Here is a 17715-nt window from a genome sequence, read left to right on the forward strand (position 1 = left end):
TGCTATGTCGGTTTGCTGTCGGGACTGTATGTGCAAAAGACCGAACATTAGAACGCAGATGATCAAGCAAGCTTCAAGACAGGCGAAGCAGTCAGCATGGCGCTAAGTTTCGCTTACTCAACGCGACGAACTGCAGCTATGCAGCGCGCCCGACGCTCCACTTCGTGAGGCCTTGAAGGAAAACGGCAGAATATGATGTTGGGATTCAGGCCTTCTTGTTCATGGCAGCCCACGACGCAGAAGTAATGACGGTGACGCCTTCTCGAGGCTGGGCTAGGTGACTCCGGATCGGCGCCACCGATTCCGTCTGCTCCCAGCATTGCGTCCCACGGCACACGGAGAGCCCGTTTTCGTTAAACTATAGGCTGCGGCGAGCTCGCAGCGTGGCCGGCATGGTCTGCGAGAAGTGACGAGCCTTTTCGCACTCGCAACAGGGCAGTAAAAAGTGCGAATCGACGCAAAACTCTGCCTAGAAACGTGCTTCGCCACAGCCAGGGCTCAATACGACCCAAGCTGGTACGACCCAGATGTCGTTTCCCGCGCCGCCACCAGGCGCCGCTACTATACCTCAAACTCCAGCGCAAGACGCCCATCGGGGCTCGATATGGCGCGCGTGAGGGAGGAAAGCTGAGAGGAAACGCGCCGCCTACCGTCGCGCGGATGGCGATGGGCGTTCTCAGGCAACAACTGCGTATTCGCGCGCAAGGGGAACCGACGATCGCGGCTAAATCGTTCGCGCGCCAGGGAGGAAAGCGGGGAGACAGCACGGGAGGGAAGGGGCGGCGTGCTACTCCGGCAGCAAGTGCGTGTCGCGCGCGCCCTATCTCGAAAGCGATCTGCAGACGGTTCATATTTTGGTGCGTGCTGTGTTCTCGCCGCTCAGTTTGCGTTGAAGCTACAGACAGCACGAAGGTCACTTCGCTCGCTGCTGCTGCTACGCTTCCTCACGCCAGCGCTTTGACAGCGAGTGTCCGGGGTCATCAAGTGTGAATTGCTCGTGTTTGCCTGCGCGCTGACAACATGCTTGTTATTTCAGTTAGAAGGCGAATGTTTACAAGTTTGTATGGCCGATAAAACTACTATCCTTACTTCGTGTAGCTGTCTACTAAATTGCATTCGCAATCGGCGCTTCGCCTTTCGGGCGAAACTGCGACCCCTCTTTTTTTGCAATTTTCTCGTTGCCCGAGCCACAGGCGGCAAAACCATGTTGGCTCAGAGCGGGCAACTTTTCATGGCACTGGTAGCTTTAGCGATGGATCCAGTGTATGAAGATGACACTTCGGGAGGTTGAGAGAAAACCAATATTTCTGTGTCATAGCTTTAGCCACGAAATGAAGCTTTATTGCAGCGTCGGTTCTGGATAAGGGGATCGGAACTGGTCGGGCTCCTGCATTTACAAAGGCCTTCCGCATCAAAATAGGGGATACGTCGCGCGACTCTTGTGTAACTGTAGAGAACATATCTCTGTCCCCGGTACGACGTCGAACGTGAACCTCTGCCTACAGCATTCAACCGGTCGACCATTTTCGGAAATGAAGATCTTACGATCATGGATGTACGCGTCGGCGGTGCAGAAATCCGCGAAAGCGTTATTGCAGTACCTCAAGTCAACACGTCTTGGTGACCGTCTATGGCCTCGATGCCTACCTTCAAACGTGCGCGAAAATGTACTGTCTCTCTTTATCCCTAATGTATACCCCTTGCCCCAGTGCAGGGTAGCAAAGCGGACGTGCGTCTGGTTAACGTCCCTGTCTTTGTTCTCTTCTCTCTCTCTGTCTCTAGCTCCCCGATATCGGTTTTAGTGAAAGGATCCTATATATAATAGTATATTCAAGGCAGAAGTGCCAATGAGAAAATTGTAGATCATCCTGAAAAATTCCAGATCCAGCTTTCCGTTGCTCGATCAACACGTGCTGCATAAAGCTTTTTCTTCTTCTTCTTTTTTTATTGCAAGCCTGAAGGAAGTCGCGAAAGCGCGGTAAAAGTGCCGCGCGACTATAGTGACACGGCAATTTTTAGTGATTCGCGGATTTGCTTTCAGGCTTGGGAAACAATTTTATGGAGCACGTATTTATTAACAGAAAGCTGGATCGGGAATTTTTCAGGATAGTCTACAACTTTTTCATTAACAATTTTGCTCTTAATATAATAACTGAGAAGTTGATTTATTAATAATAATAATTATGCCATTACAATAAATACAAAAAGTCCACTGACCTGCTCCAAGCGACGACAAACAACATTACTTTAATTGGTTCTGTCCAGCCACGTGGGCAATGTATATTTTTAATTGTTGATACAAGTTACGTGGGACACCCAGTATCATAAAAATTAGAACGGGCCAAGGACCGATCCCTGTACGTGGAACGCTGCAGAATCAACGAGACTAAGTCTGCGAACGTTCTATTCACAATAACGAATTGAAAGGCTATAATGCAGGCTAATATTTTAATCTTTTTTTAAGCCCGAAATTTAACTTATGAAGCAGTTTAACATGCGAGACATTGTCTAACGCTTTGGTGACGTCCATAAACATAGCAGCGTCGGTTTGTTTCCCTTCGTTCATTGCGCTAGCGAAACATGCATAGTCGTAAAGCCAGTTATAAAGCGATGTTGCGTTCCTCAAGATAACCAGAAATATGTCTCTGAATTGTGCGCTCTAAGAGCTCGCACGATGTTCATGTTAATGAAATGGGGCGGTAATGCAAGTTGTGTATCCTGTTTTATTTCAGCGTTGTTGCAATCGTGTCGACACCGAGCGCAGCCGATCGATGCCCGTCCGCGTCGGCATGACAGAAATGTTGTCGCCGGTATCTGGGAAAAATCAAACTGAAATTGGCCGCAAAGACGACTCTATCATTACGGCGACTTTCATTTGTTTGTCATAATTAGTTGGTTCACAGTGAACTTGTAAACGTTGCAGAATTCCCGCCTGCAGTCAATACATGGCCGTCTAGGTAGGCAGTATGGTTACATAAAACGGCTGTAATTCTTGTCGAAACTGTCCACAAACTATACGACAATTAGCCGCTCAGACGACTCTAGCATTACGCCGATTTTCATCTACTTTTCTTAATTACGTAGCGTTGCAGATGAAGTTGCAAATATTGTGAGGTAAACGGACTGCCCCATGTTTGTTCGCTAGAATATAAAGCTACAGTCCTTCCAAGCCTCGTTCAGCTAATTGACTGTAGGAAGCATGCACAATCGCAAATGACAAGCAAACGTGTTTCGCGCGCTCCAGTCAACGCCGCTCGCGCCGAGTCTCGCCGTGCACGGCCCAGTGGGCGCGCTGTGGTGACGTCACCTGCGCGACTTTATCGCCGGTGTCCACGGAGCTGTGGCATGGGCCGGACGCGTGTTGAGCGCAGCAGCTAGGCACAGAAGGTAAAACACGCCCCAGCTCGTCCTTGTTCACAGAGGGCCGATGGATTTCCTTTTCTTAACACCGACCGGCCAGCAGTGCCCGTCACGAGCTGTGCAATGAGCTCGGCCCGTGGCATCCGCGTTTCGGCGTCGGGCGATCGGCCACCGTGCGACGCGTTCTCTCGCAGCTGCGCAGGCGTCGGTGCGCCGCGACCGACGTGAGGCCGCGCTCGGGTCGCCGTAGGCAACGCACCGACAAGCGTCATCACGCAACAATCGCGACACCCGCTCGCGCTGCTTGACGAATTTCGTTGACGTTGAGGCTGCCGAAACTGAGTCCTTGTAGTGAGAACATCTTCGGCGTCTTTTGCATATCAAAATAAGTATTGCATATGTTATACTTCTCGTGTAAATAACGTTGTACTTGTACGTGCACCGGTTGTATCGATGACGCGTTCTCCCTTCGGCCGCGTGCACGCCTAGTGGCGGCGTTTCCCGACTGCTTCTTCCTGAGCCGCTCCGTGAACACCAACTCCGGCAGCGTCATGCGCGCGCACTCCTGCGAGCTGCCGTTCTTTGGGCGGAACAGCAGCACCTGCGACAACACCGTACCTGTCACGCCTGCCGGCACATCCAGGGTGACGGAATTTCTTAAAGATCGCTCAGGGCAGCCATAGCATAATTGCTGTCCTCGGGCTGGATTATTCCAAGAGGCGCACATTATACTGGCGCGATAAATCGAAACACATAGTCACGTACTCAACAAAAGTTTGCTAACTAGAGAGTTTTAGTATGGCGTAAAATCCTTGCGTTAGCGTTAGCGTGCGACGCAACGCTAACGCAAAGAAAGACTGCACTGCGCGGCACAAGGTAGTACGTACGTAAGAGCTCAAGCAGCGTTTACGTACAGCGCATGCGCAGTGTGATGCACGCAACGCTAACTCTTTGCGTTTGCTGCTTTACTGTCTACTAACTCGCTAATTAACTATACTGTACGGCACACATTGCAATTTCCGCTCGCCTTGGCGCTGACCCAGAAGCCCCGGGCGTCGTCGGCCGGCCGCGTGTCCCGCACGGTGCCAGTGGCGGGTGCGCTGCTCGAGCAGCCGCAGCTCGCGCGCCATGCCGAAGCGGCGCACGCGCTGCTCGAAGCGCCGCGCGAAGTGCTCGTACAGCTGCACGTCGGCCGCGTTCAGCTCGCGCCGCCAGCCGGCCGCTCGGGGGACGCCGGTAGCTGGTCTGCGAAGGCCACAACGTGTCTGCACACGAACCTGCATCGGACGACGCTAATTGTCGCCACAGTTGGGCCACCCTCGAATTTCAAGTTGGGCCCACACTTCAGTTGGCCCTTCCGCAATTTCAAGTTGGCCCAACCCCAAATTTCCAATTTCACCCACCCCAATATTTCAGTTGGCCCACCCCTACTATAAGCTTCCTCGAGCAATTTCAAGGAGCCCTATGTATCTCTATGGGTATTACCTTTCTTGCTTGTTTGTTTGTTTAAATTGTTTCTTATCGGTTAACGATTAAATGTCTTTGTAAATGACACATCCTAGTGCAAGTACAAGGCATTACATTTTTGGCGCCACATGGCTAGAGTACTCGCCAATGAATGCTTACGCGTTAATGCAGTGTGTCATCAGCAGCTAAGGAAACTGCCCAGGATGCGCCCGTGCTTAACCCGCCGCCGCGGAGGCTTAGCATCTATGGAGGTGCCCTGCTAAACACGAGCTCACTGGATCCAATCCGCGGGCCGCATTTCGATGGGGGCGAAATGCAAGAACGCCCATGTACCGTGCATGGACGTAAGACTCCGGAGTTTTGCAAGACGCGTAGCGCCACCTGCCGGTGCGAAGAGGCACTAATTGAGTAGTGCGAAGGCCGACTCCCTTGCTAAGTTGCCTATGCAGCTAGCGACTGCGAAACAACGATTTAACTAGATTTTGGTCCATATCGCGAGTGTTTTGCGCATTTAACACCAAGACAGAGAGCTATAAATTTCTACGCTAGTCGGACGCGCCGCCGAACTGTCATAAAGCGCTTGCTGGCTCACACTTCAGACTGATGGCGGGAACGACGGCAACCGCGATAGCTCCGCGCGCTACGAACAGGGTGTCTACCAACCGGGAAAACCGGGAAAACCGGGAATCCTCAGGGATTTTGAGTAGTCTGGAAGAACTCAGGGAAAACTCAGGGAATTTGTGCTTCTATCAGGGAAAATTAGCTGTAATTTTTTTAGAGGGTCAAAAGTCGCGGTAATGCTGGCTCGAGAAACAGACAGGACCCGTAACGAATCGTCGTCGGCTGGAGGAGTTGCCAGTGTACAGTCAACGACCGACTTTCGGGATTCCAGATAACTCGGACGGCTTCGCGGCACCACCACTATAGTGTACTAGAATAATGTTCTAGTACACTATAACCACCACATACCCCAAAGAGTCAATGTATCATAACGTCTGAAATTTCAGACGGAAGAACTCTTCGCCGTCCGATTTTCTAAACGTTTTGCGTGATCGCAGGTCCGAGACGGCATTAATGAAAACCACCACCGCTGCTATTTTGATTACCTCGCCGCCTTGAACCGGTGCTCTCGCACGCAGATCCGCTGGCAGCCGTAGCCACCACTGCGGCAACGCTAGGCCTAGCTGCTTCGACGTTCGCTGTTAAGCTTCTTGTCGTTCGGTGCCGTGTTTCTTCATTTTACCGCTGACAGCAATAATTTTGTCTTCGAAGCTCGGAAAGCACGGCGCATTGCATAATGCTCTTTCCCGAAAGTCTGCTTCGCCTCAATACAGTCATGTAACGCGGTGAAGCGTAACAAGCGTAGGAAGGGGCAATTGTCGCGGGACACTGTATGTATTCCTTAATTTTACACGTGTGCACCCGCCCTCACCTGTCACAGTAGGAGCACCGATATGCCTAATAAGTGCACTGACAGACATTCAGAGATTTTTCAGACGTACATGTGTCGATTTTAGCCCTTAAGGGCAGTAAAAGACATGAATTTATTTTTTCGGACTGCCTGATTTTTCGGAAGTTCTCGCGGCCCCTAGGGGGTCCGTAAAATTGGACGTTGACTGTAAGTTGACCAAGAGTATTCTTCAAATGGTCCGTGAGGCGAACGCGCGGTGAAAGGAGGACGAGAACAGAAAGGATCGACGCACTGAGGAATGAACGGGGAATTAAGTATGCGACCGCTTCTTTATATTATCCGTATTAGCGGTATATTATCTATCCGGTTCCCCATTGCAGATTGTTCACGAGTACAAGTACTTGGGTGTATTCCTCACACCGTCCATATGTTGGCACAGGCATGTTGATTTCATTACAGCAAAGGCATGCAAAGTGTTAGGATTTCTACGGCGCAATACAAAACTCTTTCCCCAGCAGGCTCGTGATCTTCTGTACAAAAGCTATGTTAGACCCATTTTAGAATATGGATGCGCCGTATGGGACCCTCCTACGTGTACCGACCGAGATAAACTTGAGAGAGTTCAGAATATAGCAGCACGGTACGTAATCGGCAACTCTGACAGAAACCTTAGTATTACTAGCGCAAAACAAACATTAAAATGGGACACCTTAGAAAAGAGAAGGCAGGCATTACGCTTGAAACTTTTTCACAATATATTTTATGGCCAAATTGGAATAGACCGTAATAAGTATATTCTTCAGCCACATTATATATCCAGACGAACAGATCACGAGCTCAAGGTTAGGGAATACACTTGTAGAACTAAACTTTTCAAAAGCACCTTTTTCCCCAAAACCATTTTAGAATGGAATCGACTGCCTGCTGCCGTAGTTAGTATACTTAATAATGAACATTTTGCAAATGCTATTTGAAATTTTCTTCTTTATTTTACAGTATACAGTAATTGCAGAGTTTGCTATCATTATATAGTGCTTTATTACTTAATTGTATGATGCCGTTTCCTGCGTGCTGTACACTGATATCCTGATGTACCATTTCTGTCATGTCATTTTTGCGGTTTTTCTTCTTCTCTTTTTCTCTTTCGTTGTATTGTATAGTATAATGCTGTTTATTCGATGCCATAAGCTGTTCACATTGATGTATGTAACCCCCCCCCCCCCCCCACTGTAGTGCCTAAATGGCGCTGTGGGTATAAGAGTAAATAAATAAATAAATAAATAAATAAATAAATAAATAAATAAATAAATAAAGGAGCCTGCGCTCAAAAAACAAATTGTTGGCTGATGCTGAGATGCAGGTGTCCCTCATCCAAACCAAAATAAACTCTTTAAAGCAGTGAAACACAACACTGAGGCGTCTTGCGCGAGCTGAGAGTATGTCAGGACAGTTGCATGACACTGAGCATGCTATCAGTTGATAGAAATAGCTCATATATTCGAAAATATTTGCTTCTGTATGCATCTCCTTTTCTTTGTACTAGAGAATGTCCAACTCGATTTGAAAATTTTTTCGAAGACATTTTATTTGCTGTGCACTTTAATAACCCCTCCCTTATATTCTCTTCTTGAATAACATAAACACTACTCTTTAGTATTCAAATTGGATTAAGTCGGTTTTCTTTAAATTTTTTTTCATATGCTTACTAGAGAGTGACAGCATAGGGCGATATGGTTTCAGCGCGACTTGACATAAAACATAGTTCTGCATCACTCAGGGAATTTTGCAAAAGCACTCAGGGAAAACCTGGAAAACTCAGGGAATTTGGAAATGTCAACTTGGTAGGCACCCTGACGAAGAAACGCCGCAATCGACGCTACTGTAAATTGCCATGAACGCGAAGGACGGAATAACAACGTTCAGTTTTGCCGATTTCCATCGCGATCGTATGAAGGGGAAAGGCGAGAGCGCTGGATACGGGCCGTTCAACCTGTTGGGTAATCGGATTACGTGCATTCCCCACAACACAGCGGCTCGCATGAGAAAGTGCGACAATCTTGTTGTTCTGTAATTGTGTTGCGTAGCCCTGATGGAGGACCGTGGTGACCAAGCGAAAACTCAAGAATCTGCAGCCGCCACTTCGTTGGTAACAGAAAAAACAACGTTGCGAACCATCCTGCTTATGTGCTATAAATATATCCACCTTTTAACAGGCGTCCGCCTCCGCTTGACTCAACGAGTGGAACAGAGAGATTTGGCAGGTCAGCTTAACCAAACATTTTGGTTCGTTTATGAATTCAAAATCCTGTTCTAGAGTATCGTTGTATCGCGAGCTCATTTCTACATTCGGTATTTTGCATGTCCTGCGCCGATACAACAAGCACGCTTCGCAATGTGCTGCGCCTGCTCGACTGAGTTTTTCAAATGTGAGCAACAAGGTTGCTGTAGGAGCACTGGAAGAGTAATTGCGTAGTAACGCACATGTGTAAAAAAAAAAATGTCGCATTTATTTACATTTATTTGTCCGCGCTTGTTGCTCGAAGCGTCGGCGAAAAGTTCAAATTAAGGTACTGAACGATGCTGTAGCTCCTGCAAGAAAGAAAGATACAGCGCGTAGGCACTGTAGGAAGCTTACTTTCGTTATGATCGCACGCTCTTCGCTGCCTTGGAAAACGTTTTCTGTTTGCTGCCCTGGAAAGGCTACGAAATGATTTACTCTCTGTAAATAATTGCGAGACAAAACATTACGATAAAATACAGAAAGTTATAGGAGATACTTAAGCCTTGTGTTCAGGACATATTCAATAAGAACCAATTTGAAATGCTTAGATTTTTATGCTGATATGCCTATAGACAAACCTGATGCTCTCTGCACTTGCGAGTTGCAGCACGCCGAAATAACACTTGAGACTTTATTTTATATTGTACACGTACTTCGCCCCGCTGAGTTTCCTTTCCGAAGCGTGGATGGGTGGAAGAAGCTTTCCAGGTCCTTGATTTTTAGGAAACCGTGCCTCAACACAAACGAAAGAGAAGGGTCCATTGTGGCCTATGCACCTTCGCTTGTGGACAGCTCTCCTTGCACTACTCAGTTCGCGCCAAGGCTCCGATGGGGGCGCTGGTGACGGGTTTTTCCGCAGCGCCGCCTGGGCAGAGTCTGAGGTCTATTGGGAGCACGGTTAAGATCCCCTGGTGGTCAAAATTAATCCCAGGTCCACCACTACTGTGTGGCTCACAATCAACCATGGTTTTGGCACGTAAGTCCCCAGAATTCATTCAAGCTCGTGCCTACAACTTACGGAACGCAGGACACCCGTTACACCACCGCCATGCGCCAGGTGGTGTATGTCTCCCGCGCGAGAGGACCGCCAGAACAAAGCGCCTGTCTGCGTTTCGCCCGTTTATTGGCGCTTTGTTTTGAAGGGTATTCATTTTCCATCTTCAAAACGGGCGCTCCCATGCACAGGCTATTGCCATATACACAATTTGTTCAACTTTACCAACGGGAAAGTACTCGTAAGGCGGAAAGAGGGTGACCGATCTAAGAACGACCCCTGGCATCTATCGCGTAAGGTCGATTTGACTACGGTTCAATAGCTGCTCCATCATTATGGCTGTCACACCTGATGACCTACAAAACCATGTAAGACTACACGTATCCGGGCTCGAGTTTTTTTTTTTTAATTTGAACGCTCAATCCGCAAATAATGAGCTTGCGCCCCTCGAAATGTTTATTCAACAGCTCGGTTTCCTGTTTGACGTCATCATGCTAACGGAAACATGGTACGCTGATGACAACGTTTTCACCTTGACTGGCTACGTGTTTTCCATAAATCGCCCTTGTCGGCCTAGTGGTGGGATATCAATTTCGATAAATGAGACACTAAACTGTCAACTACTTGACGACCTTACCTTTTCAGAAGCTGATTGCGAAGCATTGAGCATTTTAATGAACGACAAACTTATATTAGTTGTTTATCGTCCGCCCAATGGCTGTCCTTCGTGCTTGAAGCATCTCGAAAATATTTTTGATTACGGTAACTCCAGTAACCTTAATGTAGTATGCGGTGGCCATTTCAACATTAATTTGCTCACAAAATGCTCAATGGCAAGTGATTTGGTACGGCTATATGAAAGCTTTGGCCTAATAAATGTAATTAATTCACCCACTAGAAAAACCACTCATTCTTCTCCACTAATCGACTTCCTTCTTACGAGCTTTGAAGCTAACAATATATCTCGTGTGATTTGAGTGATCACTTACCTATATTTACGGCTATCAATGAACATGTCAAAAAACAGAAACCATACATACTCATACAAAACATCATGTCTCGGAATCTTGATAGCTTTCGTCAAGATATACCAGTCATGCCTTGGGATGCGATTTTTGCTGCTGAGGATGTTGATTGGGCCTTTCAGATTTTTCTACAGTATTCCAAGAAGGCTTACGGTTCGCATTTCCGATACAAGCCATCCCGCCCATCTCGAAAAATTCGTAAGCCATGCATCACTAAAGAAATGATAAATAAAATCAAGGTTAAATATAAACTGTATGACGTCTTTCTAGCCTCTCGTGACCCACAGTTGTTAAAGAGTTATAATGCATACCGTAATAAGCTGAATGAGTAAATTCGGAATGCTAGAACAGCATATTTTAATAGCACTTCGGCGGAAGCTACAAACAACCTGTCGCTCACATGGAAAAAAATTGCTACAATATCTGGTAGCAATAACGCACTTAACAAACCTCTTCAGCTTAAGATTAATGGGACCTTAGTTAACGGTAAAGAACTAACCAATATGTTTAATGATTACTTTGTAGGCATGGGTCATCCCTCTATCGCGGATGCAAACATATGATCTCAGAAAGAATCATGCAAAGATACAGTATTCTTAAAGGGCCTCCAAAACGGTTCGGACAAATTTTGAAGACGCGTAGGGTACAGCTAAAGTTAATCATTTGCACCACAATTTGCACCAAACGTCTCATATTAAAGGGACCCTGAACCACTATTTATCGAAGTGGAGAAAGAAATTTGAAGTGAAGATAGGCTATTTCAGAAACACTTTGCCGCAAAAGGTACTTCAATGCGTTCAGCACAAGCGGAGTTATCGACAATCAAACACGGCCTCAGCTGTGCTCCCCTTCCTCCTCCAATGCCTTGCACTGCGAAGGCTACGTCGGTGACGTCACCGTGGCGCGCAGTTCAAATTTCCGATTTGGTGCCTATGCCGCGCTAAACGTAAGTCAGACGCGGCTGCCCTCGGAGAGCCGCAGTGCACTTAGCCATAAAATTTTCGTAGGAAACTCTATGCGCTTAGCCACTGGACTTGTGACGGCACATCGCGGCGGCCGTGGTGTAGCCGAGCGCAGCGACCAATAGCAGCCGCGTATTGGGGTGTGCTTTATGAAGAAATAAAGCACATAGAAAAGAGCGAGGAGCATGGGGTTTTTTAAACGAGAGCGTTTGAGAAAAAAGTGCCTTCGCGCTCCGCTTGCGAGCTCCACGGACCGCGTACGACAGCAGAACTTGGCTGAGATGTTCACAACACCCGCGGGCTATGTTATTAGCCGCGGGCTATGTTATTTCACCAACCCCGAGGGGTGGTTTAGGGCCCCTTTAAGAGGGCTACAGACGATTACAAGTTACCCTCCTCCTCCAATTTCCTCCTCAACTCCTTTTCCGAGTGATCGGGGCTAAGCTCCGCCTTCACTTGCTGTGCGTCACAATGGCACGTCGTGTCGTCGACTTCCGGTTCTCTGGGAGCGAGCGCGCGAAGCCTCTCCGAGCTCTCCGCCAGCTGCTCGGCCGTCGACCCCGAGCGAGAGCAGCGTGCGTGGCGAGCATTCTGCCGCAGCGCCGAACGTGTCTGGTGTTCCGGTACCCACACGCTAGCCGGGCGTTTCGACGGAACGGCATAAACTCAAGCTGATGAAGGAACTTTGGCGTAGACATGCGTGAGCGACCTGATCGATCTGCATGGTCCAGCCAACCATGGCGCAAAGCGTATACCCAGCGAAACAGAGAGCTAATATCGCTCTAACCAAGTGTAAGACATTATAAATAATTACAAGAACAACGTACGTGTTAGCGATTACACTCCGACGAAACATTTACACCAGCAGCAAAGAGGTATACATTTCGTTACTACTACTGTGTGTGGTTGAACTCTATGCCACCAAGTAAGTGGCTGCACCGTGCAGACCATTCACATTTACGCTTCTGCTCATCCCGTGAAACGACACGGTGAAATGGCCAGGCCCTGTCCCCCTTGCGCTTGCGTTTACCCTAATACCGGACTTGCGAAACGCTCTTGCGTTAGTAATCTTCGGGTGTAAAGTGACGGCCACAAACGCGCAAATTCTGGCGTCGATCGGATAGCGGCAGTCCGATGCGCTGCAGCCAGTCATCTCGTCTGCTGCCTTGCAGATGGACACGATGTGCAGCTTTACATATTTCCAGTCGCTACGTTTGCAGTCCACAACGCAACAAAGTCGGATCATAGTGCTCGCGAAAAGACTGAGACCGACTCTGACCGCGGAGCTCTCGTCAAAATGGAGCACGTTGTAACACAAGCAGACGACGCTTGCTGTGTACCGGAAGTGCTTAAGTGTAGTGAGAAATTGTTCTCGTGATTCTCTTTCTGTTACTTTTTTTATAGAAACAAATTAACTAACATTCCAACAATTACGAACATCATTTGTTCGCCATAAAGGTGGAAAAATTATCGACGACGTGCCCTGGGCAGCCAATCGGATAGCTCGTCCACATGATGTCAGTTGGGTGATCTAAGTCATATGGGTTGGGGTGGCTGAAAATTCCGCCGAGCAGTGTGCTGCGTTCGCAGCGATGTACATCTTTAAAACCTTATAATAAATTACACGCTTTACGCGGGGCACTTAGATGCGTCGATTAATGATCAGCAGGACCTACTCTAACGACTCAGTACGTTTGCAGAAAATCGTCAAAATCGTTTCAGGTTTAAGCAGCATATCTGAGTGCGAGACGTTCTCTCTGATGTCAGGTGTGAAAGATAGCACTGCCTGCGACTATTGTAACACGCAGGCCTGCGTCCAGTAAAATGTGTTGCAGATGTTATTGTGGGACCACTCGCACACATTTTTAATCTGTGCTTTTCCAGTGCAGTTACAAATCGCCAAGGTGGGAGTCCGTCACAAAAAAAATGTGATGGGAATAAATTAGTTACAAACCTACATCAGTGTTGCCTGTGCTTTCAAATGCTTTAGGGAAAAGCTTTACTTTCTCGCTTGTCGTCTTTCACGGACAGCCCGATGACAAACGCGCAGCTTTGGTTTAGAGCTCGCCCTCCTCACACATTGGAGGATACAGAAAGTAAAAATCGATTATTAGGGATTTTTATTGGTTTCCCTAAAGCGTTTGATTTTTCGAACCACAGCCTACTTTTGCGCAAGCTGCAATCCTGTGGGATACCTCGCTTAGAACACAACATTATTCTGCCTATATTTCAGCTGTCGTAGACAGTGTGTAGCAATTCGTCATCACCTTTCGTGAAAACCATTTCTTGCGGCGGACCCCAAAGTAGTATTTTACGACCATACCTTTTTTAATTTCTTCATTAATGATATTACGCAGATCGAGCAGGATTTAAAGTTTGTAATATTTGCGGACGATACAAGTTTATTCATTCCAGATAGTAATCTTGTGGAACTATTTCGCCGTGGAAATGAAATTCTCTCAAGACTAGCGCTCTGGGCCTCAAGTAATGGTCTAACTATACATGTGAAGAAAACCAAGGCAACTGTATTTAGATCAAAGGGCAAGCACCTTCCTGCAGATGTTTCGCTTTCTTTTTTTTAAATGAAAGTCCATAGACATAGTCAGCAGTTTTATATCTTTAGGTGTTTAAATTATGGGGTTTTACGTGCGAAAACCACTTTCTGATTATGAGGCACGCCGTAGTGGAGGACTTTAGACCACCTGGGGTTCTTTAACGTGCACCTAAATCTAAGTACCACGGGTGTTTTCGCATTTCACCCCCATGGAATTGCGGCCGCCTTGGCCGGGATTCGATCCCGCGACCTCGTGCTCAGTAGCCCAACACCATAGCCCCTGAGCAACCACGGCGGGTAATCTTTAGGTGTGATATTCAATGAACATATGCTTTGAGACATGCAGACCGATTATACAATAACAAGGCTGTCACGAGTAACATGTTCGCTTCATCGGAGTAGGGATGCGCTACCCATGAACACTGGGATGCTGCTACATCACTCGCTTTTTCTTTCTAACAGAGAGTACTTCTTTCTTGTATGGGGCGATACAACGTCACCTAATATATATGAAAACTCGCGCGCACCGAAAACAAGATAATTAGAGTTATATCTAGTGTTCCGTGGTACACTGCAGCGGCTCCTCTCATAAAAAAATTGTTTAATCCCTATGGAAAACATTTATTATTGTTGCGTCATCATCATCAGCAGCAGCAGAAGCCTATTTTATGTCGGCTGCAGGATGAAGGCCTCTCCCTGCGATCTGCAATTACCCTTGTCCTGCGCCAACCTATTCCAACTAGCGCCTGCGAACTTCTTAATTTCATCACCTCACCTAGTCTTCTGCCGTCCTCGACTGCGCTTCCCTTCTCTTGGCGCCCATTCCGTAACCCTCATTGCCCACCGGTTATCTAACCTACGCATTACATTACCTGCCCTGCTCCATTTCTTTCTCTTAATGTCAATTAGAATTAGAATTAGATTATTGCCTCAGCAAAGCATTATTAAGAGAAAAACGGCCTCACTTTTCTGATCTAACTTGCCTTGCGAAATCACATTACCGATACACATATATAATACCAGAAATTTGGAGTGCTAGAATGTGGCTCTAAACCCTACTAATTACGGAGAGCGGATGCTCAAAAGTACAATTCCAAAAACTACTTTTATTATCGTGGTATTGTGTTAGAAAAACTAACCGCACTAGAACTTAAGCGTAATCTTTTTTTATATAGTTTGTTCCTTTGTGTCGTTCTCTCTTTGATTTCCCCCTTATATAATCGTTCCTGAACAGTTGAACATGACTCACAAACTTGCATGTTACTTCAACTTTGTATAAGCCAGCATGCAAGTTTTTTTTGTCTTCTACTTCATATTATTATCATACCTGCGTTAGTTGAGCGAAATGCATTATTCTTTGTTACTAATTTTTGCTTGCTGTAAGCGGTTGCTGCTCAAACGTATATGGGGGTGACAACCCGTCAAGCTGCCTTATCGACGGTTTTTTTTTTCACCCCTCTATGTACATTGATACATGAATAAATTGGTCGATTGATCGACTGACTGATTGAAGTACACCATCGTAACTATACATGGGAAGCATTCTAAAAAAATTGGAGGACGCTTAAGCTTCGCCTTCAAGAGTGGAACGCGACAGCGTTCCCATCGACCCGCCAAGGGGTGTAAGACAAAGCGCTACGGCGCAGGGATCACTTACGAGGCGCCCCGCATCGGACTTTGCGGCCACCTATCACACGGAGAGCGTCGAGCAACGCAGCGTTCGGCGCGGCAAGGAAACGTGCGCCTGAGCAAACGGAACGAACCAAAGAACTCGGTGTCTCGGAGGGGGAAACGATCTACGCCTGCCAAACGTCGTGATCGGCACGGGCAGAGAGATAGATAGATAGTAATCTAAAGAAGGGAACGGCGCTTGATTCTGCAACCCGCGTGGGAGCACGGCGAAGCGTCGTCAGGGGAGAGGGAGTCGGGGCCGGTCCGCGCACAGCCCCAATGCGCGCATGGTGCGCCACCTGTCGGGGCAGCGCCGTACATTGAGAGGAGGGGGTCTTCTGTGTTTGCCGCAAGATGGCTCTGCGTGTGCGGTAAGCGCAGAAGAAATTTAGCGGAAACGTACTTCGCTACTCGTGTAAATGCGACTTGTGTAAGTTACAAGCTCATAATTACCGATATACACCGCAGTATAACTTTCTACGGCACGTTTTTAAGGCAACACCGCGTTCACTAGAAGCGCGTTTGTACCGCTTTCAAGCATCGAACTCGTGGCTGAGTGGTAGCGTCTCCGTCTCACACTCTGCAGACCCTGGTTCGATTCCCACCCAGCCCATTTTGGAAGTTGCTTTTTATTTATGAAGTGCCTGCCGTGATTTATCGCTCACGGTCAACGCCGCGGACGCCGCCGCCGATGACACCGGCTTTTCTGCGGCACGAGCTCCTTAACGCTATCGCGTTAAAAGATATATATACATTTCGAAACGAATTCTTTTTCGCGAGCACCACCCAGACGGCGCACTTGACGCCGCGCTGTGGAGCAGCGTTTCGGACCGACACGCTGTGCCGACCGTGCGCGCGTGGCCTCTCGACGGTGCTATTTGAAACTCGGTGGATCTTTTGATACATGCGTTTTTTCTTTTACATGCTGCCCATTAAGTTCAACAGATTGCCGAATGTCCAAAATTCCTGGGTACGAGCGGACGGTCAATCTAAGATGGCGCATCAACAAGCGGATATCACGCGTGTGTGCGCGAGTACACAAACTTTTGTGGTGTTGTATGTTCGTAAGTTGAAAGCTCGCTGTTTCACTTAGGGCATATGAGAAGCTGCGTAGACTGACGTAAATGCCGTAAGTCGCATGTTCACCTTCCCGCATTAGTCGGAGTAGATCACTGGCGTTCGACGAACTAGGCGTTGCATCTTTTCAGGCGTGCATGTCGCATTCGCTTATTCGACGTCGGTACGGCATGTAGGCAGAGAAATTCAAGTTTTCGGTGGGCATACCTTTGCTTTTTCAGTTGCGATAATAGAGAGCTTTAGAATACGGGCCCCAAACGTGTGGGGTTCCAATGAAATAGCGTCGAAGCCACTGCGCATGCGCGAGACGCACCCTTTGCGTCGCGCACGCTATTTCACTGATTTAGCGGGAGCTGGGCGCTATAACGTAAAACTATTCCAAACTTTTCTATTCCAATTCTGCTATCAGCCCTCCAAGATTGGTCAAAAACTTTTTCGACCACCCCCACTTCACCTGTCTGTCACGCAACGTCACGAAAACCGCGATACCCCCCCCCCATCTGATATGATGTGTGCACACTGATTATGCATGATTTGACAGAAAAAAGAAAAACAGTTATTTCTCATTCGACCCGTTTTCGCCATTAGCCCTCGGCTATTGGTAAAAAGGTTTCGGGCTGCACCCACTTCACCTGCCTGTCACGCGACGTAACAAAACCGCACAAGCTCCCCGCGTCAAAGTGACGTGTACGTGATAAAGATGCATTAATATGCCGAACAAAACTGAATTTTCTTCGGAATAGCCGCAGGCTGCCCCGCTCCGGAAGGAATAAAAGATGGCTGCCGCCGATCGCTCAGACGCTGGCTACTCGCACCTGCCGGAGAGCATGGGTGTATTTGCGTATAATAAAACTTCTTGCGTGGCCGTGTAACGTTTACGAACACTTTCGGCACGTTTACCCTCTCATTCTGC

The 17715-nt window shown here is 47.7% G+C and overlaps 1 protein-coding gene across 5 annotated transcripts in view; it reads right to left on the reverse strand.

The window, feature by feature from the left end:
- Positions 1-2703: 2703 nt before the first annotated feature.
- The window catches only part of LOC135920903 (galactose-3-O-sulfotransferase 3-like), a 147219-nt gene continuing 132207 nt past the window's right edge, over positions 2704-17715 (reverse strand). For 4 of the 5 annotated variants that reach the window (XM_070531491.1, XM_070531489.1, XM_070531488.1 and 1 more), the window contains 2 exons: positions 4388-4637; positions 2704-3961 (listed from right to left, as the gene is read on the reverse strand). In XM_070531491.1, the coding sequence (XP_070387592.1) occupies positions 3846-3961; positions 4388-4637 (366 nt within the window). In that variant the 3' untranslated portion in view covers positions 2704-3845. The remainder of the gene's footprint in view (positions 3962-4387; positions 4638-17715) is intronic. The other variant, XM_070531490.1, reaches the window with a different exon arrangement.

Source organism: Dermacentor albipictus, chromosome 1 (genome assembly GCF_038994185.2).
Source record: "Dermacentor albipictus isolate Rhodes 1998 colony chromosome 1, USDA_Dalb.pri_finalv2, whole genome shotgun sequence".
Lineage (NCBI taxonomy): Eukaryota > Metazoa > Arthropoda > Arachnida > Ixodida > Ixodidae > Dermacentor > Dermacentor albipictus.